This window comes from Aquarana catesbeiana, linkage group LG08 (assembly GCF_042186555.1).
Source record: "Aquarana catesbeiana isolate 2022-GZ linkage group LG08, ASM4218655v1, whole genome shotgun sequence".
Classification (NCBI taxonomy): domain Eukaryota; kingdom Metazoa; phylum Chordata; class Amphibia; order Anura; family Ranidae; genus Aquarana; species Aquarana catesbeiana.
Window position 1 is genome coordinate 253,606,317 of NC_133331.1, and position 24,598 is coordinate 253,630,914.

The 24,598-nt window shown below is 42.1% G+C and overlaps 1 protein-coding gene across 1 annotated transcript in view; it reads left to right on the plus strand.

Annotated features, from left to right (window-relative positions):
• The first annotated feature begins 223 nt into the window (after positions 1–223).
• The window catches only part of LOC141106333 (snaclec botrocetin subunit alpha-like), a 32,898-nt gene continuing 8,523 nt past the window's right edge, over positions 224–24,598 (plus strand). The window contains exons 1-3 of the mRNA XM_073597017.1: positions 224–355; positions 13,204–13,274; positions 19,133–19,401. Coding sequence (XP_073453118.1) covers positions 13,211–13,274; positions 19,133–19,401 — 333 coding nt within the window. The 5' untranslated portion in view covers positions 224–355; positions 13,204–13,210. The remainder of the gene's footprint in view (positions 356–13,203; positions 13,275–19,132; positions 19,402–24,598) is intronic.

Genomic DNA, 24,598 nt, shown 5'->3' on the forward strand with positions numbered 1-24,598 from the left:
TATTTTGCAGAAATTTTTACTGTTTGACCGATTTTTCAACAATGCTAAATCATGTTACTAATACCTATCTGAGTGCCCACCCTATTACACCTCTTGCATCGTCATATTTCAGAGTTGATCTTAGCCAGTTGTGTGCCAGCAGAATGCACATACAAGTGTCAGTGACAAGGGAGAGGGGTGACTGTGTTCACACTTGTGTTTGCACAGTGGGTGTGTAAATTTTTTTACCACTTATATATTTAGAAGACAAACAACATAAATCTCATTGCTGGCACTTTACTGCACCTTCAACCAGTTCTGCAGATATATAAAGGTCCTCCCTGTTACTGGAGAGGAGGCATTGAGACATCTACAGGTATGTAATTCTATTCATTACTTTTGTAGGTGTAAGAATACAGGACCTCTGAGCAAAGTCATTGCCGACCATCTAAGCTCAGTTTGGGTTGCTATACTGAAGTGACCTAATTTTCAAATCATGGTTCATAACAAAAATGTTTGTAAACCAAAGTTTATTTTATTTTTTTTGTTTAGGATAGAATAGGGAATAGTGTAAGTCTAGCCAAAATAATTTCTTTTAGTTTCAGATAGAGTGGGATTAGAATAGATCCATTTTTGGGCTTTTAGTGCTGGCTGGGGCTCCATTTGAGAGATTTGCTCCCATAGGGAGACAGTCACAAATAAAAAGCCTTTAATGAAAGTAAAAAGACAGTGCTGGGCCCATAGAGGGTTATTTACTAAATCTGGAACCTGCAGAATCTGGTGCTGCTCTGCATAGAAACCAATCAACTTCCAGACTTGATTGCTAAAGCTTAATTAACCACTTCAGCCCCGGAAGGTTTTACCCCCCCCCCCCCATAAGACCAGGCCATTTTTGTGATACGGCACTGTGTTACTTTAACTGACAATTGCACGGTTGTACACAAAAAAAGACCTACAATTTTGTAAAAAATATATATATTTTTTACTTTCTGCTATAAAACACATCCAATAAAAAAATGTAAAAAATCGAATTTCTTCATCAAGTTAGGCCAATATGTATTCTGCTACATATTTTTGTTAAAAAAAATCCCAATCAGCATAAATTGATTGGTTTTCGCAAAAGTTATAGCATCTACAAACTATGGGATATTTTTATGATTTTTTTTTTTAATTAGTGGCAGGGATCAGCGACTAATAGCAGGACTGCGACAATGCAACAGACAAATCGGACACTAAGTGACATTTTTTGGGGGGACCAGTGACACAATACAGTGATCAGTGCTAAATAATATGCACTGTCTCTGTACTAAAGACACTGGCAGGGAAGGGGATAACATCAGGAGCAATCAAAGGGTTAAATGTGTCCCTAGGGAGTGCTTTCTAACTGTGGGGGGGGGGCTTGTACTGTAAGAAGACAGAGATCCGTGTTCCTGCTTAGCAGAAACACAAGTTCTCTGTCTTCTCCTGTCACAGAATGGCGATCTGCCTTGTTTACATAGGCAGACCGCTATTCTGTCTACCTCGGGAATGGTCAGATCGGTGGGTCCCGCCGTGGCCCCAGATCTGGAGGAGCAAAATCATATACAGGTACGTGATTTCGCCCAGAGAGGCCGGCTTGCTGCAGTAAATGTATGTGGGGCAGTCTAGATTTGGTAAAACAAGCTAAAAGTTAGAAGCTGATTGGCTACCATGCACAGCTGTACCAGATTCTGAGTGCACCAGTTTTACTAAATCTCCCCCATAGGGTCTTACTGGTATTGTTAACTTAAACACTTCAATAACAGGCACTTTCGCCCCTTCCTGCCCAGGACAATTTTGAGCTTTCAGTGCTGTTGCACTTTGAATGACAATTGCGCGGTCATACAACACTGTACCCAAACTAAATTTTTATCATTTTCTTCCCACAAATAGAGCTTTCTTTTGGTGGTATTTGGTCACCTCTGAGGTTTTTATTTTTTGCTAAACAAACTAAAAAAAGACTGACATTTTTGAAAAAAAAATATTTTTCTTCGTTTCTGTTATAAAATTTTGTTTTCTCCTTCACTGACGGGCACTGACGAGTCAGGAAAGATGGGCACTGATGAGGCGGCACTGATGAGGCGGCACTGATGAGGCGGCACTGAAGAGGCGGCACTGATGAGGTGGCACTGATGAGGCGGCACTGATGAGTTGGCACTGATAAGGTGGCACTGATGGGCACTGATTTGGAGGCACTATTATGTAGAATTGATGGGCACTGATAGGTGGCACTGATATGCAGCACTGATGGGCACCGATAGGTAGCACTGATGGGCACTGACAGTGGCACTGTGATGGACACTGGCACTGTGGTGGGCTCTGATTGGCACTGTGATGGGCACTGATTGGCACTGTGGTGGGCACTGGCAGACTTTATTATTGAGGCACTGCTGGGCACTGATTGGCAGCTGATTGGCACATCTGATGGGGCTGTGCTGATAATCAATGTGCTGATTATCAGCACAGACCCCCCCCCCCCTCTGACAGGAAGAGCCGCCGATCGGCTCTCCCTGTTAGCGCGAACCGAGTAATGACGTTTACCGGCACTTCCTGGTTCTCGCGATGATCAGTTGTGATTGGTCACAGCTGATCACGTGGTAAGAAGCCTCTGTCAGAGGCTTCTTATCACGATTGGAGATGCAGCATGTCAGACTGAGATCCCACGCTTGCCACGCTGCGCAGCCCCGCAGGAGCGTGCTGCCATGTTATCCTGCTGGACGTCATATGGCGCCCAGTCAGGATAACAGAGCCATTTCCCAGCCGTCATTCTGTCATAGGCCAGGCGGGAAGTGGTTAATGTACTGATGTTGGTGTAGATGATGTGGTTCCTGGGCAGGCAGCTTCTACACCCCAGTGTCCTTGACTTGTGGTGCAATGTAACAAAAATTGAAATCGAAGCAAATTATGACCATGTGGAGGGGATACTATAGTAATAGATTGATATATAAACCTTCTTATGTTCTTTCTAGCCCCGTTGAAGGGGCACTTGAACCCTTGAAACGTGTTGGCTACTTTTTTTACTTGTACCCCTGACTTTTAATGGAATAAAGTTGTTTCTGGACCTTAGCGGTGGTGTGGCTCTTCAATTTAAATTCTTATTACAAAAAAAAAGCAGACAAGGGTTCTACCTTTCCCAAAATCATCTAAGAACACATTTATTTCTGTTTAGTAAAACCCTTGTCACCGGGACAGTGAGGGCTGTTTACACTAGCGTTAGCCCTCACAAAACCTGCACCACTGAGCCACAACCGTGTGCACTGCAAGTGGTTGAGGAGCGGTTTGTGGCATGGCCCTATTTAGTTGAATGGGTTTGCGTTTGGCAGGTGGTAGTCCCCATTGAGTTCAACAAGGAAGGAATATTTTTGTTGCACGGTGATGCAAAGCGTTACGGCATGTGTACGCCATCCGCTGCCTTTGTAGCTTAAGAAGAAGTGGTTAGGGGGTGGTAAAACATTGCTCATCTGGGCATTTTTTACCACCCCCACATGCTGAGGATGTAGATGAAGCCCATGTGAAGGGCTAATGTCCTAGATGGCTTTACATTCCAAACAGGTGTTCTAATTCTTTTTCACTCTATTGTAAAACTAAAAAAAGATGCTTTGCTGGACATACACTTTGAAAACCTCATCATTTTGTTTTAATGTCTGTGTTCCATTGGAGAGATTTCCCTTGACTTTCTGTCCCATAGGCACAGGAGAAGAGGAGATCTCCCCAAAGTGAGAGGAAATACCCTCTTAAATAGTCATTACTAAAAAACTGGTCTACGTATGGGAAGATTTCTGCTTTTAAGACAACTGCAAAATTTTGGATTTTCCATCTCTTTTTGTACAAGAGAGGTTATTAAATACACTTTAACCACTTAAGCCCCGGACCATTTGGCTGGATAAAGACCAAAGCGCAGTCGTGCGACGTGGCTCCCAAACAAAATTGACATCCTTTTTTTCCCACAAATAGAGCTTTCTTTTGGTGGTATTTGATCACCTCTGCGGTTTTTAATTTTTGCTCTATATACAAAAAAAAGCGTCAGTTTTGAAAAAAAAGCATTATTTTTTACTTTTTGTTATAATAAATATCCCTAGAAAATATATAAAAAATTTTTTTTTTCCTCAGTTTGGGCCGATATGTATTTTTCTACATATTTTTGGTAACAAAAATCACAATAAGAGTTTATTGATTGGTTTGCCCAAAAGTTATAGCGTCTACAAAATAGGGGATAGTTTTATGGCACTTTTATTGATAATTTTATTTTTACTAGTAATGGCGGCGATCATTGCAACATTATGGCGGACACGTCGGACAATTTGGGCGCAATTTTGGGACCATTTACATTTATACAGCGATCAGTGCGATTAAAAATGCATTGATTACTGTGTAAATGTGACTGGCAGTGAATGGGTTAACCACTAGGTGGCGCTGTAGGGGTTAAATGTGTCCTAGGGAGTGATTCTAATTGTGGGTGGGGGGGCTGTGTGTGACACTACACTGATCACCGCTCCCGATTACAGGGAGCAGGTGCACGCCCGCAACCTGCCTCTTAAAGGGAAACGTACAGGTACGTTAATCTGCCTGTACGTGCCCTTCTGCCGCAGTATATCTGCGTGAGGCGGTCGGGAAGCGGTTAAGGACAATTATTTTAATCATATGTGGAAGCTGAGCCATGACTCTTCCAACAGAGAGATTTCCTGCTGCAATTCCTGATGCTGTTCCTATCCACCTTGGCGTTTTGGGTGTTCCTGCCCACCTATGTGTGTTCCAGCTCCATAATATAAATGTAGATAAGATTCAGAAATGGTGTGAACCCCTCTTAATTGGCACAACAAGTATGCAGATCCAAGAACTCAGCATAAGGATTGCACAAACAGTTCCTGAGTTCCCGAGGGGAAGAAAAATATTTTAGGTGCTTTAACTCTCAGTAGCCACCAAAAATGAAATATCTAGTCTGAATGGATGACACCTAAAGCTGAACTCCGGCACAGTAAGACCCCTGTCACACTGAGGCGTTTTTCAGGCGTTACAGCGCTAAAAATAGCGCCTGCATAGCACCTGAAAAAAGCCTCAAATGCAGGCGCTGCCAGCAGCTTCTTTGCAGCGGTGGAGGAGCGGTGAAAACAATGGGGCAGCGCTGCTATACCGCCGGCAAAGCGCCGCTGCAGCGGCGTTTTGCGGGCGGATTTAACCCCTTTTCGGCCATTAGCGGTGGTTAAAACCGCCCCGCTAGCGACCGAATGACGCCGATAAAACAACGGTAAAGCGGCACTAAAAATAGCGCCGCTTTACTGCTGACGCCCAGGGCGGCTCAGTGTGAAAGGGGTCTTAGTATTTTAGGGTGGATATGTACTGCTGCTCTTATGAATGCAATTCCATTGTGTGTTTATTGTGCTTTTATTAAATACATTGTTTTTACTTACTACACTATGAGAGCCCTTCTGCACTTTTGTTTTTCCATTATCTTTTTAGATAAAAGTCTTACATGGTCACGTGGTCCTTTTGGCTTCAATAACTTTGAGTCATTGACCTAGAACACGTACACAGATCAGAGTTTCTGACCTTTTCTCTGATTTTCCTTTGTGCATACTTGTTCCTGGTCAGTGCTTTTCGGAAACTATTGTAAAAACTGCAGTAAAAACCTGGGAAGTAAAAGAAAGGTGTGGGGCACTGGATCTTTAAAAGTACTGTAGTTGATGTTCTCAGTCAGGTCTTAAGCCACAAGTGCCCATCCCAGACATCTGACTAAGGCCATACCTGTTGGACAATATTTAACCACTTACGGACCACCCGTCATCATTATACGGCAGTACTTTGAAGAGGAGTATCGTTGTTATGGCAGCAGCTAGCTGCCATAACCCTGGTATCCTCTTCTTCAGTGGACGGTCCGCTTTAAGATAAAAATGGTCCAGTGGCAGATTCGCTGCAAGATCACTTTTATCAGTGGCGGGAGAGGGCTCCCCCTCTCGCCGTGCTCCGGTGTCCTTACCAGAGCCACCAGCAGCAGCAGAGGCGATCGGGTCCTTTCCCCTCTGTGGTATGGAGCCCGTAGCTCTTAAAGCAACATTTTTTCAAACAACATTTTTTTTTTTTATTATCGCATTTTAGTGTAAATATGAGATCTGAGGTCTTTTTGACCCCAGATCTCATATTTAAGAGGTCCTCTCATGCTTTTTTTCTATTAGGAGGGATGTTTACATTTCTTCCAATAGGAATAAAAGTGACACAATTTTTTTTTTTTAAAGAACAGTGTAAAAAAATAAAAATAAAAGGTAAAATAAATAAGAAAAAATAACAAAACATTTTTTTTAATGTTCCATCCCGCCGAGCTTGCGTGCAGAAGCGAATGCATACGTGAGTAGCGCCCGCATATGAAAACGTTGTGTTCAAACCACACATGGGAGGTATCAACACTAAAAAATCTGCTTCAGGGAAAATGGCGCTGTTCAATAGTTAATTGTATGTGCATCCACTACACTACTTGAATATTACCAACTCTCCATATAAAGTGAATAGTGCTTCAAATAAATATGCATAAAAAAGTAAGAAAAAAAGTATATATAGGTGTAAAAAAAATATATACATCACTCTGATACTGGCATCTGTCACTTTATTATTTATTTATTTTTTGATTTTGTTTAGAAGTATGTAATGTGTTTTGGCGATATTGATTTTTTAAATATGTTTATTCCAGTTTACATGCAACATAATTTTTTCAGCAATTGAGTCACATATTATTAAGCATGCAACACTTTATCATTTGTGATGTGCTGTATAATCATTGTTATATATATAGATTTATATTTTTCATGTATATATATTTTTTACACCTATATATGCTTTTTTTCTTACTTTTTTATGCATATTTATTTGAAGCACTATTCACATTATATGGAGAGTTGGTAATATTCAAGTAGTGTAGTGGATGCACGTACAATTAACTATTGAACAGCGCCATTTTCCCTGAAGCAGCTTTTTTAATGTTTTAGGACCTCACTTAGGTGGTGTTCCATATTAGGGAGGGTGCAGTTCTTTACTCCTAAGCGCAGATATTTTTTGTTTTTTTATGTGAGGTATCAACACGATCGTTAGCGTAGGAGCAATAATTCTAGCCCTAGACCTCCTCTGTAACTCAAAACATGCAACCTGTAGAATTTTTAAAACTTTGCATATGGAGATTTTTAAGGGTAAAAGTTTATCGCCATTCCACTAGCGGGCGCAACTTTGAAGCGCGACATGTTGGATATCAATTTACTCGGCGTATCATCATCTTTCACAATATAAAAAAAATTGGGCTAACTTTACTGTTGTCTTATTTTTTAATTCCAAAAAGTGTATTTTTTCCAAAAAAACTGTGCTTGTAAAACCGCTGCGCAAATACGGTATGACAGAAAGTATTGCAACAACCGCCATTTTATTCTCTAGGGCTCTTAAGAGAGTGTATAAAAAGGCTCTTGAAAGCCCACGTGACTTATTACTTTTTCAGGGTGAGAAGGGACCGGAATGAATTAACGCTAGACCCATCCTTAAATTTAATAAGCAGAGTGATGACATAATGGGGGTTCTGTCCAAACACTGGTATCTACTTACTGAGGACCCCGTGGTAAGACACTTTGTGGATTCTAATCTCCATATTACATTCAAAAGAAATCGGTCATTTAAAGATGCCCTTAAAGCTAGCCACTTTGATAGATAGGCTGGCCAGGACCAATGTGGTACCCGCCCTAGGGGTACGTACAAATGTGGACAGTGTGACTTCTGCCATTATGTCAACTACTCAGGCAATGGGACTTTCAGCTTGGGATCTACCGTGATTGAACCTAGGCATTTTGTTGATTGTGAGACTAGGGGTGTGGTTTATTTACTTACGGGGGGATGTAGTGCTTTTTATGTTGGGAAGACTAGACTATGCTATGACAACAAGTGAAGAAACATGCAGCTGACATTAAGGATGAAATCCCTTCCTCATTGAGTGCAGCCCTTGAGGCCTTCAATGAGTTTAGGTGCTTCTCGGGCATCCGCATAAATTGGACTAAGTCAGTTCTATTCCCAATAGATGTACAGGCCAGGAAGACCGTGACACAGACCTCTCTGCTCTGGGTGGAGGATTTCACATACTTGGGGATTAGGGTGACACGGGACCTGCAGTATTTCCAAAGTCTCAATCTTCAACCGGTAGTCACACGACTTAAGGACCATTGCTCTCAGTGGGCTGATTTACAGCTTAATCTTCTGGGACGCATTAATATTCTAAAGAGGATCTACCTACCTAAATTCAACTATATCTTTAGGAACTGCCCCACGTGGATCCCCTCGTCCTTCTTCAAAGACTTGGACAGCTGCATTGGCTCTTTTTTGTGGCGGGAATCTTCTACTCGGCTTGCCAGATCGACTCTTCAGCTCCCGGTAAGCTGTGGTGGACCTGCTTTACCTAATCTGTTGGTATATTACTGGACGGCTATGTTAGTCACAGTTAGGTGGTGGTTTGAACAGTCCAGAGCCAATGCTGCAGTCTGTCTGGAGGTGGCCATTGTAGGATTCCTTATGGAGCTCAGTAACCTTGTCTATAGTGGGGCACTGGCGTACCCCTCCCTTCCGAATCCTACTAGGGTGACTCTATGGGTGTGGGGAGTGGCTAGACGGCGGTTTCTTTATCCCAATCAGTGGTCCCCCTATTGTCCATTGTATGGCAACCCATCCCTCCCTCACTTTAGGACGATTCCAGACCCACAATTTTGGGCCCGGTTTGTGATAAAGATACTGAGGGATATTATCCCCGCAGGGTCACTACTCTCCTTCCGAGACCTCGCTGGCAAATATGGTCTTCCTAAATGGATGGTATTCCAATACCATCAGCTACGCCATGTGACCAGAGCACAATTCCTTATCGTACCTAGCCTTAAAGCTGATGCTATTGAAAAGTTGCTGGCTCAGGAATCCTTAAGTAAACCTCTTTTTACATTATACTTTGCACTCCTCAGGGTAGACTCACCTAAAATAGAGGCGCTGTGGGAAAAATGGAGAGTAAACATTCCAAGTTTAGATAGAGAAACCTGGGAATAGTGTTTTGAGAATAGCTCCAGGCTTGTGATATCTTCTAGAGATAAACTTACACAAACCAAGTTCCTGCATAGGGTTTACTATACGCCTCAGAGACTGCATAAGATCTATCCACAGCATTCACAAAACTGTCCACGGTGTAAATCCACTGACAGCACTTACATCCATATGTTCTGGGCCTGCCCTAAGTTGACACAATATTGGGCTGCAATAATGGAAAATATTAATACCAGCTTGCAGCTGGATATGCCGTTGACAGCTGAATTGGCTCTGTTGGGTATTTAGGATGATGAACAGCAACCTAGGTATACCAGGTTGCTGGTCTCATTCTTGCTCTTCTATGCAAAAAAGGAGATCCTGCTAAAATGGGCTTCCCCCTCGGCCCCTACAGCAAGGGCAAGGAAAACTTCTGTCAATGCAGTGTCGTATAAGCTGACCTATACCAATAGAGGGTCCCAGAAGTTTGAGCGGATTTGTCAACCGTGGACTGAACCAATTTGATTCCCCTTTTACTGTGTATTTATCTCTTTTGGTTACATGTAACATGTTATGATGCAAACATATTTTTTATGTAAGACTGCTCTGCTGAATCCGCAAAATGGAATGTATCATACCATATTTCCTCAATAAAGACCAACCTTATTTGTTAAGGATCAAAACCCTACCAGCACCATTGCCAGACATTTTGCCGACTGTCCGTCCTGTACTATTGATACCCTTATGCCGCGTACACACGGTCGGACTTTTCAGCTACAAAAGTCCGACAGCCCGTCCGACAGACTTTCGACTGACTTTTGGCGGACTTTCAACAGACTTTCTAACGACCGGACTTGCCTACACACGATCACACCAAAGTCCAACGGATTCGTACGTGATGACGTACACCGGACTAAAATAAGGAAGTTGATAGCCAGTGGCCAATAGCTGTCCTAGCGTGGGTTTTTGTCTGTCGGACTAGCATACAGACGAGTGGATTTCTGGGTCCGGCAGAGTTACGACGTAAAGATTTGAAGCATGTTCCAAATCTAAAGTCCATCAGATTTGCGACTGGTAAAGTCCGCTGAAGGTCGGGTGAAGCCCACACACGATCGGATTGTCCACCGGATATGGTCCGTCGGCGTCCGTCGGACAAGTCCGGTCGAAAAGTCCGACTATGTGTAGATTCCGAGCCTTGTATAGGATACATTGGGGTCCCCGGGGTGCAGATTTTGACAATCATATCCTTTGCTTGGAATCTCAGTGGATTTTCACGTTGAGGGCCAATCATGCCCCTGGTCTTAATGAATTTATCAGTTATGCCCATTTTCTTTCTAATCAAATACTGTGGGGATGTTTTATTTATTTAAGTTTCCATCTTTAATATATTCAAATAATTTATATATTCCCCCCCCCCCCCTTTTTTTTTAAGTCTTGCCTTTTGGCCCTTTGACACCTCGGGACTAGGTCTCCATAGGTTATATTTGATCTAAAGTTTTGGGCCCATTGTCCCTGCTGTCTTGTTTGGGGTCATGGGCTGCTTTACAATTTGATTTTTTTGCTGGTATTGGTGTGGAATAGTTATTTTTTTAATTTTCCACACAGTTTTTGAAAGCGGCCATTTGTCTTTGCCTTGCCCTGCACGGATGGTTCTTTGCCAACCGTGCCTGTAGGGGTTACAGGGTGTTTTTTGACTTTTTGGGCTTCTATGGGAGCTTATGTTTGGCTGGGCTGGCGAAATGACTGCTTGTCTATACGCGGTGGGTTTACGGCCGGACTCCCGATTGTTTGCTGAGATAGCCCCCTTTCCACCTTTCTTTCATTCATTCATTCATTTCCATGGCTGGATCTCTCAGCGTCCCGCCATCTGGGCATGGCCCCCCCTTTGTGTTTGGACGTTATCCAGCAGTGGAACGCAGCGTCAGCCCTTACGCCCACATGCGTCATTTAGACATCACTTCTGGCTTGAGGTTTGGCGTCGGTACGCACGTGGACAGGCCTTCTCTCTATGCCCAATCATTGAAGTTTCAGGCTCTCTGTTTGTTTGAAGTCTGCCTCGCTTATATTTGGTGCCGTTTCTTTCTTCTCTTTGTTGGATGTGATTGGTCCTATGGAGACAGGACCCGTCCAGCATCCCGTGGACCCTCCCCTCCATGCATTGGTTTATATAGAGGTGGAAGTCTGCTATGGGGCTTTATGCTGGGGTGCGGGATTCTCAGAAGACCCAGATTCACGGCATCTGGCTGAGTCCTTTCTTGGGGGAGTATCTCCTATGACTTTACTGCATTTGGATAGTCACACATGCGGGATTTTGTATGCCACTTTTGTCTGCTAAAGATAGCAGGTAAGCTTGCTTTTGGATGTATATGATTAAGCTTTGTTTTGAACCTAATGTACCATTGCCTTCCTTAGTATGTGGCTTTTGCTGACTTTGTTCGTGTTCCGCTTGCCTTATAGGAGTTATCTGCAAGTGAGGTTTTTGGATTGCTTAAGATACCTTGTTGAATCATATTTCATCATTTACAGTGATGTAATTTTTTACATCTACTGTCTTCTCAAGGTTGGCTCCTTGGTGTTTATGATTAGTTTATGATATTATCGTTATTTTTTATTTATTTGGATTTACCCTTTTAGGGATGACCTCAATAGTCTTACATTTTGGAGGCACTGTCCATACTGCGTGGACTCTTCCCATGGCATGCCTTATTTGTTTGGTCTCCCCTTAGTCCAGACGCTTCAGACGGCCATTAGGTAGATATAAATGCATACTTGCACCCTTTTCCTTCCCTTTTTCTTTCTTTCCCCTTTCCCTCTAGGAGTATTACATGTATACACTATGTGGATTGTGTACGTTTTTATTTTGATATAGATTTTGATTCAATTACACAGCAACCAAGCCTTGAAGAAGCGCATATAGATAACAACCGCAAAACATGTCGGCCATCGCGTGCTTTTATGTAATATATTTTGTATATGTATCACTGTCTTGTGTTACAGGGGATTCAATTCTCTTTTCTCCTATATATATGTGTGCATATTTTGTTTATATATACTTTTCTGTATGTTTTTTCTATCTATAATGCATTTTCATATTTTTTATACTTTATGCAATACAGGTGTCTGGAGTTGACCGTTTAACGCCCACAATTCCTTCTCTCCTTTCTCCATTACATAATTAGGGTTGGTACTCCATGACATATTTTGTTTTATTCATATAGATGGGTCTTGACTACATATTCATGACTCTAATTAATTCCACTATATATACTAGTTTAAAAGCCCCTCTAACTTTTCTGCCATCTTCACTCTCTGCAGATTTGCACCCTCCTCATTTAGGTGCAGTCCGTCCCTTCTATAGAGCTGGTAACCGACTGAAAAGTCGGCCCGGTCCTCCAGGAATCAAAACCCCTCCTTTCTACACCAGCTCCTCAGCCACTGGTTTACTTCCCTAATCTCCCGCTGCCTTTCTGGTGTGGTTTGAGGTACCAGTAGTATTTCTGAAAATACTACCTTGGGGGTCCTATTCCTCAATTTAGCTCCTAAATCCCTAAAATCGTTTTTTAGGACACTCCATCTTCCTTTGACTTTGTCATTGGTGCCAACGTGCACCATGACAGCCGGGTCTTCAATAGCCTTTAGTGTAAAAAAGAACAAGGAGTCCTGGAAGTGATTATTTGGCCTCCACAGAGCCTTCACCTCCGATGACAGGCTATCTAGGGTCTCTTGCTTCTGATTGTCTCAGATACAGCAACAGAGCCAGTGGGGAGGGAACGGGGGCCAAGTCCCTCTCTGTGTGTCTTATGGCCACTCAGAATGGGGCTCGGGAGCAAGCACCCATCAGTGCCCCAATAGCCTGTGGTTTGCTGTGGGGGCACTCAGCGGATTGGTGGAGCTAGAAAGGCTGGACCCGAGAAGGAGAGGAATGGGGCTACTCTGTGTAAAACTATTGCACAGAGCAGGTAAATAAAACATGTTTATTAATTTAAAACAAAAAAAAAAACAAGGCTTTACTATAGCATTAAGGGTTTTTTTGTGCCTTCCTCCGAAGAAACTGAATGTTTATGCTTCTGAGGATGCAAAGTTTTATTATTTTTACATTTTTATTTTTTTTCATGTTGAACTTGATGAACATGTGTCTTTTTTTTATCCAGATTAACTATATAACTATGTTTCCTCACTCTGCAGGTCTAAAATGTCTTTGTTATCAACTTTGGTCTTAGTGGTGACTTTACTGTCTTTATTTCCCGATTCTCAAGGTAAGAAACATGGTCTTAATATGTAGCTCCATATTATGAAAAATATATCATATTAAGGGGGTCATTAGAAAATAATTGGATATACTGATATTTTAAATTTACAAAGAGACCTGAGTTCCTGGTTGCACCTACCTTTGGGGAACATAAAGGGGTCAATGCAAAATGTGGGTTAAAATGCCACAGCGGACTTACAAAGGGCCATGGACAGAGACCCGGATAGATTCTTCCCCCATCACTCGTTAAGCAAAAACTCAGAAGCTTCCACTACAATCTTTCAGCTCACCTGTGGCTCCTTATTATACTGTAAAGGCAGATACACTAACTTGAGCTGAAAAATTGCTTTAAGACTTTTGAAAGAACTGTATAAAATCCCCCTTCAATCTTGATAAGTGATTCTAAAAAACATTCATTTTTCAGTAATGCTAGTAAAAGGACGTGACATGAATCTTTATATTACCTACCTATAATACCCTGTACACCACAACCCAGACTAAGACCAACACTATGGTCCAATCAAACTCTATAACATTGCTTGGCAAGCAGGAGTGGGACAAGACCCTTTAGCACCAAAGGAGAAAAGGTCAAATTGCACCTTCCTCCATGAGCTGTAAACTAATACAACAGCATAGGTTTTAGAACCTGTTCTTTTTGCACCCCCTGCTGAAGCACCCAAGGTGGATGTTTTTTCGGACTTCCTTTTAGCCCGTCACCGCTGGCAAACATGTTTACAGGCACTGGGATCCAGTTTACAAGAAATGAGAGTAGCATTGTAGACCTCATCATTGTGGTAGTGTGAAATCAGCACACTAAGGAAGAAGATTTAGAAGGCTGCAAAACTAAATATAGACAATAAGGTTAGGCACAGAGTAAATGAGTTTTGGTGAAAAAAAAAAAAAAAAAGTAAACATGGAGTCTGGGTGCTTACCTGATTGGTGGTCAGACAGGCACAGGAGTAGTTTCTGGGGAATCTTCCCATTCTCCCTCCCCACTTAATTTTATTTGATTGTTCTTGTCCTTCTAGTGTAGATTGTTTCAGGTTGATACATAGTCATACTGCAGAGGTTGGCGGGATTCAAAGTCCTTAAAGGTGGTCATTATGTTAAAATATGAATTAGTGGGGACCCGTCTAAGGTACAGCTTCTCTTATTTTGTATGGTTCAGTGACAGTGAACTGGGGTTGTTCATGGTAGAATCAGAAGGTATTGGTACAATTCTCTTCAAGTTTGTGTTGTACAGCTGAAGGCCTACCTTATGGATTTACATAGGTACTTAGAGTATTTAAGTAGTGTAGCAGGCACCTACTTTTATGTAGGTGACCTTTTTGTTAGCTTACAATTCCAGGTAAATTTAGGCAGGCTTGTACCATATAGCAGGCCTGTTTGTTTATTTGGGATCTGAGTGACAGGTAGTTTGTATGCGAGTTCTGGCCAATCATTAATTTGGTTGGCAGGAGGAGGGACTCTCATATAAAAAGCCAGGTCACATGGTGAGTCAGGAGTTCGAGTTTGGAGAGAAGCCCAGCCTGGTTCCCGGAGGGCCAATGGAGCCCCCCCCCCCTGCGAGGAGGGTGGGGAACCGACACCCGTAGAGGAGTAGATGACACCATACAGCATGTAGTCGCTGGTGTCATTGGCCGCCCCTGCAGGGAAGGGAGCGTGCCAGAAAAGCAAAAAGGGTACAGAGAATCATTGCAGAAGAAGTAGCAATTAAGCGGAAGGAAACGCTCAATCGATCAAAGCGATCAATCGTTTATGAGTGGCACATGGACTATTAATCACGTGAGTGAAAGCCCAAGGGTAGGGTACTGCCAGAGGCTGAGGGATGTTGGTACGCAAGTCAGTGAGACAGGCGGTGATGGCCTGTGACTTTGGGTGCAACAATGCCCCGGGATTCCAATCAGTCAAGCGGGAGGAGTTATTCAGAGTGACTTTTCTTTAGCTCAACTTGGAAGTACCATGCAGATGGGAAGTAGTGGTAAAGAGGTGGCGATAAAGCTACTAGTACACATATAGAGATACAGACTGTTCTTAAAAAGTTATGCAGATGAAGAAGTTATTCAGAGTGACTCTTTATCAATTATTCTCTACTTCCATCTTTCCCGATGAAGAAATCACATAGAGTGATTTCCTATTATCCGCAGTGATGCTAGGTTTTTGCATGAGAGGCAAAGAAAAGATTACAAAGCAACAAAAGAACATCTCAAATGAAACCCTTCTCCTATCCCAGTTCATGTTACTTAATAAAAGCAAGAGAAAAATTCAATATGGACTGTGTTTCTGATTGTATGGGCTGCGATGGGTCAGGTGGTAAACGTGAATAACGGATATAATAATTAATCAGCCGCTCCTTCGGGGGTAAGCGCTACAGTAGAAATGCCTATAAGGACCTCGGGGCTCCATTCATATTGTATTGAATGTTATTCTGTTATTTATATAATAAAGGGCTGCTGTGGCCATTAAACTCCAGTTGGTGTCTTGTGTGGGTTATTTAGGTATTGACATGTGGTGGTCAGGCAGCATGAGAGGTAAAATTCATCTTTAATACCCTAGTTATCTAATCATGCATTGTGGCAAGGGTGTGTGAATTACAAAACTGGCTGAAGAGAACTGCCAATCTTTTGAAGGTGAAACAGTTCCTAAAGCTGTCTCACTTATGCCCTGTACACACGCTCGGATTTTCCGACGGAAAATGTGTGATAGAACCTTGTTGTCGGAAATTCCGACTGTGTGAAAGGCTCCATCACACATTTTCCATCGGAATTTCCGACACACAAAGTTTGAGGGCAGGCTATACAATTTTCCGACAACAAAATCTGTTGTCGGAAATTCCGATCGTGTGTACACAAATCTGACACACAAAGTGCCACTCATGCTCAGAATAAATTAAGAGACGAAAGCTATTGGCTACTGCCCCGTTTATAGTCCTGACGTACGTGTTTTACGTCACCACGCTCAGGACGATCGGATTTTCCGACAACTTTGTATGACCGTGTGTATGCAAGACAAGTTTGAGCCAACATCCGTCGGAAAAAATCCATGGATTTTGTTGTCGGAATGTCCGAACAAAGTCCGACCGTGTGTACGGGGCATTAGAGTTCCATTTAAACTAAATGTGACTTTATGTACTGTATATATCCTAAGTTGTTTGGAACATTATATATAAAAGTAGGATGATAGTAGAAGAATGTTTCTAATTCACAGAAGTGGACAAATGATCGTAGTTTAATGCTCAAATATGCTTGTAGATATGAGTTAACACCTCACTGCTCACGTATCAGACAGGATCCTGTAGGCTTCTGTGCAGATAAAGGTGGACAAGGCATCAAAGAATCCCCTATACCTGATGACTGCATACTTAGCAGGGCAAGATAGGTCTTTATATACCGAGGCTCCAAACTGTCTGCTATAATTTGTCATTTTCTCAGATCAGAGCACATATGTTCCGTTTCTCATACTGTAAAGTCCAAAATACTAATTGTGGGGAGATGAGAGTTATTCCGTCTAAGGCCCCTTTCACACGATAGGACAGTTCAGGTCCGCCTGTCAGTTTTGAACGGGCGCCCCATGCTAGTCTATGGAGCGACGGATGTCAGCGATGACATGTCCGCTGACATCCGACCCCGTCCGATCCGCTAAAAGCAGACGAATGCCTCTACATTCAGATCCGTCGCTGGCGGATCGGATCGGGTGTGATCTGATGAAAACAGACATGCTGTCCGTTTTCGTCTGATCTCTCCATAGAAACCAGTGGTGAGATGGCTGTTGCCCAAGATTTATTTATTACTTTTCCACTTTGCAGCCTAGTTCAGAGGATTGCTGAGACTCATAGTTCTACAGAGTGGTCTCGCTGCATAGACTGTGTGTTTGACCGCAGGCCTCAAAGTTTGCCTTTCACATAACATAGAGTGTTCGGTTGCACTTTTCATAGAAGAGGAAGTTTGCACATGTTTCACACAACAAAGTTCACAGTTCACCTTTAGTAGGTATGATTCATACTTGTTTTCATCCCCCCAAGTGGATAACTTTACATTTAAACCTCATTTGCCACCTAGTTGCCCAATTAAACGGTGCATTGAGGTCGGCTTGTAAGTTAGAGACATCCTGTAGGGACATAATTCCACTGCATAGCTTGGTGTCATCTGCAAACACTGAAATGATATTTTTAATCCCAGACTGTATCATTTTAAAATAGATTAAGAGATAGGTGTCCCAGCACTGGACCTTGCATTGAGAACTGCAGTCCCTCTTCTATGGTGGTAGGTGGGACTTGTAGTATTTTCATTTACAACTTCCAGTAAATAAATTATGTGACTGTGCAAGCAGTGAAAAGCGAAGTTAGCTTTTAAAGCACACCAGATTGTATGCAGGGTTAGCTTCTGCCTGTGTCTGTCCAGCCAGATAGATTTGGTTTAGTCTTCCTCTAGTGGTGGCTTGTGGGTGTTGCAGGCTTTAATTACTGTTTCATGGCCCAGTTTTAGCACCTTCCTTTCCTCGCTCCAGTTATCAAGGCCCTGTGGACATGATTGCTTTGTGACATATTTTTTGTCATTGGCATTTGTAGAAAATAACTAAAGTATATGCAAATCTAGTCACTAATCTAGTATTTTCATGTCAGAGCAAATCTATTTTCAAAATCTTTTAAATCTACAGCTTTCATTTAAATATTACCTAGTGCCATGAAGGTTTTCTTTTAGGCCCATCCTGTCCCCCAAACAGTTCTCCTGCATTGGCATCCTGTTACATGGACTTCTGATGAAGATTACAAGTAGCCATTACATTGCACAAGCATCGACTACTGTTGTCACCATCAAGTAACATTATTTTTCAGGAAAAACAAAAAAAACTGCGCTATATAGTGAAAGTGAAGAAACAGTATATGCAGTAAACACACACATGTATATCAATGACATCAAATCAGTATTGCAAAAATAATAGCAAAGTTCATTGGTTAAAAGGAAACAAGAGGAGTCCCCTGGCAGTTCTCCGTGAGATTCCAGTGAGAAATGGAAAGCAAGTACACCCTGCACAGTGAACCTCCACCACCAAACATATGCGCTTACCAGATGGGAAGCACAAATAAGCACATCTCAGGACGACATTCGGAAAGGGCTGCTAGACAATGGAGACATCCCTCTGGATACCACTATGGATGGTGAGCGTGTAAGCTGGATCCCGGTGTCCTATCTACAATCTCCCTTCGTGCAGCAAGGCTCCGACCAACCAACAACCCGAGTTAAAAACATAAGGGTGGAAGAAGGGCAGCCATAGTGTGAATCCGATAAGGAGATTTATTTTAAAAATGGTAAAACACTTACAAAATAACAGTTGTAAAAGGAGCAATCTCTGTTCCCCAGACGACGTCAGTGACAGACGAAACGTACGTCGGGAGGGTGACGCTCTGACATCATCGCAATTCACCACGAACGGGCGCTCGCTTGCCGGCCGGCGATTGCTTGCTTTCCATTTCTCACTGGAATCTCACGGAGAACTGCCAGAGGACTCCTGTTTCCTTTACACCAATGAACTTTGCTATTATTTTTGCAATACTGATTTGATATCATTGATATACATGTGTGTGTTTACTGCATATACTGTTTCTTCACATTTCACTATATAGCGCAGTTTTTTTTTTGTTTTTCGTGCTTGTTGTGAATATTTCGCGGTTGAACTGCTGCTTTTTCGGGGGGTTTTTTTATGATAGCGCAGTGATTTTTGTGTGTGTTGTGTTTATCATTATTTTTCAGTTTAGTTCCATTCTCAAACATGTACATAAGTTATTTTTAGATCCTTATAAAGAAAAAAAATTAAAAACAATCTACATTCCATTTAAGACCACTAACCCAAGAACCCTTTTTGTAGGCTTTATATTTGGGAAGCATGGGAAGAGTTCTTCATCAGAAGAAAAGAACCATAAAGGTTCTAAGTCAAAGGAAATCCGCTTGCCTTTCCTGCACTTCGGGAAGAGTTCTTCATCAGAAGAAAAGCATGAAAAACCACAAGTGCCATTGGTTCCAGATGACTTAAACCCAAAGTACTTTTGTCAGGGCCCATGTAAAGATGGATGGATTTCCTACCTTGGCTTTTGTCACAAATACGTCTCTCAGAAACTCACCTGGAAGGATGCTGAGGTAAATTTTTACGGTTTGTGTTCTTTAGGCAGCAACTACAGCCTGAGTAGAAAAGCCTGTCCCTTTGACAACATGCCATAGAGAAGGCCCTTTGCTCTCTGTGTGGAAAGAGAAGTCTGTCTGCAGAGGTCCAATATGCCCCCTGTGTGTTAGAGCAGGGAGCATGTGTTTTTATGACTGCAGAGCTATCTGTCTGACAAGCAGGGAGCACGTCGGGCTGCTGTAGATAGACCACTGCCTGTTTTCTGTTAGGGATTTACAAACACTTTAAATTAAACCTGTGCTTGTGGATGACAGTTCCGAGGCTGCATTTGACCTGCTTTGCTTTCTTTTGATCCAGCAAGTAACCACAGGTGAAGCAGATCAAACATGGACTTTTGCTGCATTTTACATGGGAAGACATGCATTTAACCAGCACTGCTTTTAAATGCAAAAGGAAGTGACTGACAACAATGCCATGATTTAAGCCTTAAAGTGACACTAAATTATATTCTTATACTCCAAAAGTAATCCATACAAATCCACTATTTAATGGCCCTGTAATCCAGGGCTCAAAATTTCAAGTCCCGAGCTACTAGTCAGGCCTTAAAGTGATTGTAAACCCTAAAAAAAAAAACCTGCAAGACAAGGGCATAATGAGCTAGTATGCTCATTATAAATTACTTACCTGAGATCGAAGCCTCCGCAGCGGTCCACTCTGGCGGCTGACAACGCTCCCGGGTGTTACTTCCGGGAATCGCGGGATATTGGCGGGAGCCGCGATGACGTCACTCCCGTCCATGCGCACGGGAGCCGCCGGTAAAGGCACATCCTAACTGAAGCAAGGGCACGTTCGTGCCCTTGCTTCAGTTTGCTTAAGTGCGCTTGTGCCGATGACGTCAATACAGGGATATCTCCTAAACCGTGCAGGTTTAGGAGATATCCAGTGTATCTACAGGTAAGCCTAATTATAGGCTTGCCTATAGTAAAAAGTGGTTGTAAAGGGTTTACAACCACTTTAAGAGTTACTTGCCACCAATTGCCCCACCCAAATTCTACCCTGCCCCACTCCTAAACACGCCCTCGTAAACTATCACTTGATCTGACTGTGACAATGTTAAATGTTTTATCCAGAATAAAGTTCCAAAAATAAATATTAACAACAACAACTTTAACAATACTAACATAAAGCAATGTAAACATAAAAGGAAATTAAGAGTTTTGCATGAATAGGGAAACAAAATTTTTAGTGTACCTGCTCAAACCTTTTATAAACTTAGAGAAATTCTATTACGTGTGATTGTAAAGATGAAAAAAATGCTCTAAGTGAAAGAGTGGCATTAAGAGAAAACACGCCAAAGAATATGGCATAAAACATTAAAATATTTACTTAACAAGGCAGTAATGATGTGTACAGTATCTCTAGTAGCCAATCATATCACAGTCAGATCAATGAAATATGATTGCCGATTGCTGGTCTTGGTTATTTATTTATTTATTTACATATTCAGTGTAATTACACTGAATAAAAAAATAAAATAACCAATACCAGAAATAGTTACATAGTAGGTGAAGTTGAAAAAAGACACAAGTCCATCAAGTCCAACCTATGTGTGTGATTATAAGTCAAAATTACATTGTATATCTCTGTATGTTGCGGTCGTTCAGGTGCTTATCTAATAGTTTTTTGAAACTATCAATGCCCCCCGCAGAGACCACCGCCTGTGGAAGGGAATTTCACATCCTTGCTGCTCTTACAGTAAAGAACCCTCTACGTAGTTTAAGGTTAAACCTTTTTTCTTCTCATTTTAATGAGCGGCCACAAGTCTTGTTAAACTCCCTTCTGCGAAAAAGTTTTATCCCTATTGTGGGGTCACCAGTACGGTATTTGTATATTGAAATCATATCCCCTCTCAAGTGTCTCTTCTCCAGAGAGCATAAGTTCAGTGCTCGCAACCTTTCCTTAACTAATATCCTCCAGACCCTTTATTAGTTTTGTTGCCCTTCTTTGTACTCGCTCCATTTCCAGTACATCGGGCGAACCAGAGTCTTGCAGAGCGGGAGAATTATTGTTTTATCTCTGGAGTTGATCCCCTTTTTAATGCATGCCAATATTCTGTTTGCTTTGTTAGCAGCAGCTTGGCATTGCATGCCATTTCTGAGCCTATCATCTACTAGGACCCCCAGGTCCTTTTCCATCCTAGATTCCCCCAGAGGTTCTCCCCCCAGTGTATAGATTGCATTCATATTTTTGCCACCCAAATGCATTATTTTACATTTTTCTACATTGAACCTCATTTGCCATGTAGTAGCCCAACCCATTCATTTGTTCAGACCTATTTGCAAGGTTTCCACATCCTGCAGAGAAGTTATTGCCCTGCTTAGCTTAGTATCGTCCGCAAATACAGATATTGAACTGTTTACCCCATCTTCTAGGTCGTTTATGACCAAATAAACAGGATTGGTCCCAGCACAGAACCCTGGGGGACCCCACTACACTCCCCATTTATCACCACCCTATGAACTCACCCTTGTAGCCAGTTTTAAATCCATGTACTCAACCTATGGTCCATGCCAACGGACCTTGTTTTGTACAGTAATAAACGTTTAGGGGGAACTGTGTCAATTTTGCAAAATCCAGATACACCACGTCTACGGGCCTTCCTTTATCTAGTTGTCAACTCACCTGCTCATAGAAGGTTAGTAGATTGGTTTGGCAAGAACGATTCTTCATGAATCCATGCTGATTACTGCTAATGATACCGTTCTCATTACTAAAATCTTGTATATAGTCCCTTATCATCCCTTACAAGAGTTTACATACTATTGATGTTAGGCTAACTGGTCTGTAATTCCCAGGGATGTATTTTGGGCCCTTTTTAAATATTGGTGCTACATTGGCTTTTCTCCAATCAGCTGGTACCATTCCAGTCAGTAGGCTGTCAGTAAAAATTAGGAACAATGGTCTGGCAATTACTTGACTGAGTTCCCTAATTTATTAATTTTAAGTTTCCCAAGTCTAATTTTAATTTTAATCTAATTAAATTTCATTGATCTGACTGTGATAAATAAAATGAGGATAAAATATGATTGGTTACTATAGGTACTGTACACATCATTACTGCCTTGTTAAGTAAATATTTAAATGCTATGTTAACTATAGCATTGAAAAAAATGAAAACCAATGAATGACACTTTCACTGATTTAGGATGCAAAGAGATTTACATCGGAGGACAGCACTGGACAGGGGAGCGGGAGCTGCCAAAGCTAATTTTCATGAAATTGTTTCTTACTATGTTTTTCTGCCTCCTTGTACTGTAGTTTGTGATCTCCCAAACCTCTCATTTTCTGCCTTATTTCTGTGTGTTTGAAACAAGCAGTGTCCATTAGTTGCAGTAATGTGCAGTGCTCTATGCACCCTACAAATTATATGGTCCATAGCCCCTAGTGCCTCTCTGGAGTGAGCAGGAGAGGGTGGCTATGTTCCTAGATACAGTGGGACCATGGAGAATGAACTTAGTCAACCTACAACTGTTGTCAGATCACAGCTGTCAAAAAAAAAAAGAATTTGGAGATTTGGAGGAGGCTGGAAGAAATAGAAGGGACTTTTTGAGTTAAAGTGGTTGTTAAGCCACTCTAACCTGTATACACCATCAGCACTGCCTCCTATTGTAGAATCCCCCTCTGTGTGTATAAAAATAAATGCTGCAAATATCTAATTTCACTACCGAGATTGCGATCACATGACCAGACAGCTTTCTCCTTTCCTCCTCTGAGAGATGCAGCGGGCAGGGCTGAGATTCCTCTGCTGATGTCAGTCTGGAGGGGAGGAGAAGATGAGGAGAGAGCTGGCTGGTCATGTGATCACAATCTTGGCTCTTAAATTAGGTATTTACAGCATTTATATTTATAAATCATTCACAGAGGGGGACACTGCAATGGGAGGCAGTGCTGATGGTGTATACAGGTTAGTGTTATGAGAGCAGCAGGAGGGGGGAGGGGCGGCTCACACACAGACAGAGGGGAGGGGGGAGGAGGACACAGGAGCAGAGAGGAGAGCAGATAGCAGGCTGCCTATGACAGACACGTAAACTGACCACGTCTCAGCAGCCATGATACACCGTGGTCAGTGGTCAGTTTACAGAGGGGTGGGGAGAAACTGACAGGATCAGCCAGGTTTTTTAGCTGTTACAGGGGGCCAAATGACACAGGACAAGCACTGTGTCATATAACATGCTTTAAATGTGCAGGATCATTTTTTTTTTGGGTTAACAAACGCTTTAAGGATATTATACTTGAATGGATTTTTTTTTTCAAATCGGAGTTTAGTGAAGTGGGTGACATGGGTTACTCCATAGGATGATGCACGATAAAGGAGCCGGTCTGAAACAGGAAACCTGGGGCAGGGGTCATGGCACCAGCTTAAACTGGAACATAGGTAAGGATTAATAAAGATAAAGAAGCTGCAATACTCAGTAAGTGATTCAATGAGCTGCTGATTACTCACTTGAAAGTGGTTAGCAGGAAAAAGTGTACAGCATTACAGCGATATGTGTAACTGTTTTTATAGGCCCTGTAAACATAATTGAGACACACACTTACACTACATTCTAAGGCTTGCCCATATAAATGCTGTGTGCTCAATAAAGAGCCAGTAAACCTACCTGTGTAAAGAAACTGAGATTTTTTTTTTTATATATAACATTTTTTATGCAGCCAAATGTTCTATGTTATCAGCCAGGCTAGCCTGCAGTAGCTTTCAATGTGTCACATTAAAACTGGGTATATACACATATATTATTTAAATTTAAATAATCTAACAGAGTACAGCATTCATATTCTACAGTGTGGATGGGGGGAATCTCTCAGTGTGACAACTGTATTACGGCAGCCGCAGTCAGCGCCTGTCAGAACACCCCAGTAGCGGCTGCATCTGACTAGATGCAAACACTGTTCAGCTGACACATTTCTCCTCCAGCTCCTCCAATTCTTTAATCAGTGTTATTTTAGCTTATCACATTGAGCACAATAAAGTACATATCCCCTATTAAACTATTTGATACGTTTTTTACCCCAGCCCTCCTGCTCCTCCGTGCTGCTTCCCCAGAACTTCTGGTCTTTACAGGAAAGAGTTAACTGTGGACAGTGCAGTTTCGTGTCAGTCTGTTAGCTTTGAAAAGGAAGGCAGGGGGAAGCATCCTAGGCCACAGGACTGTG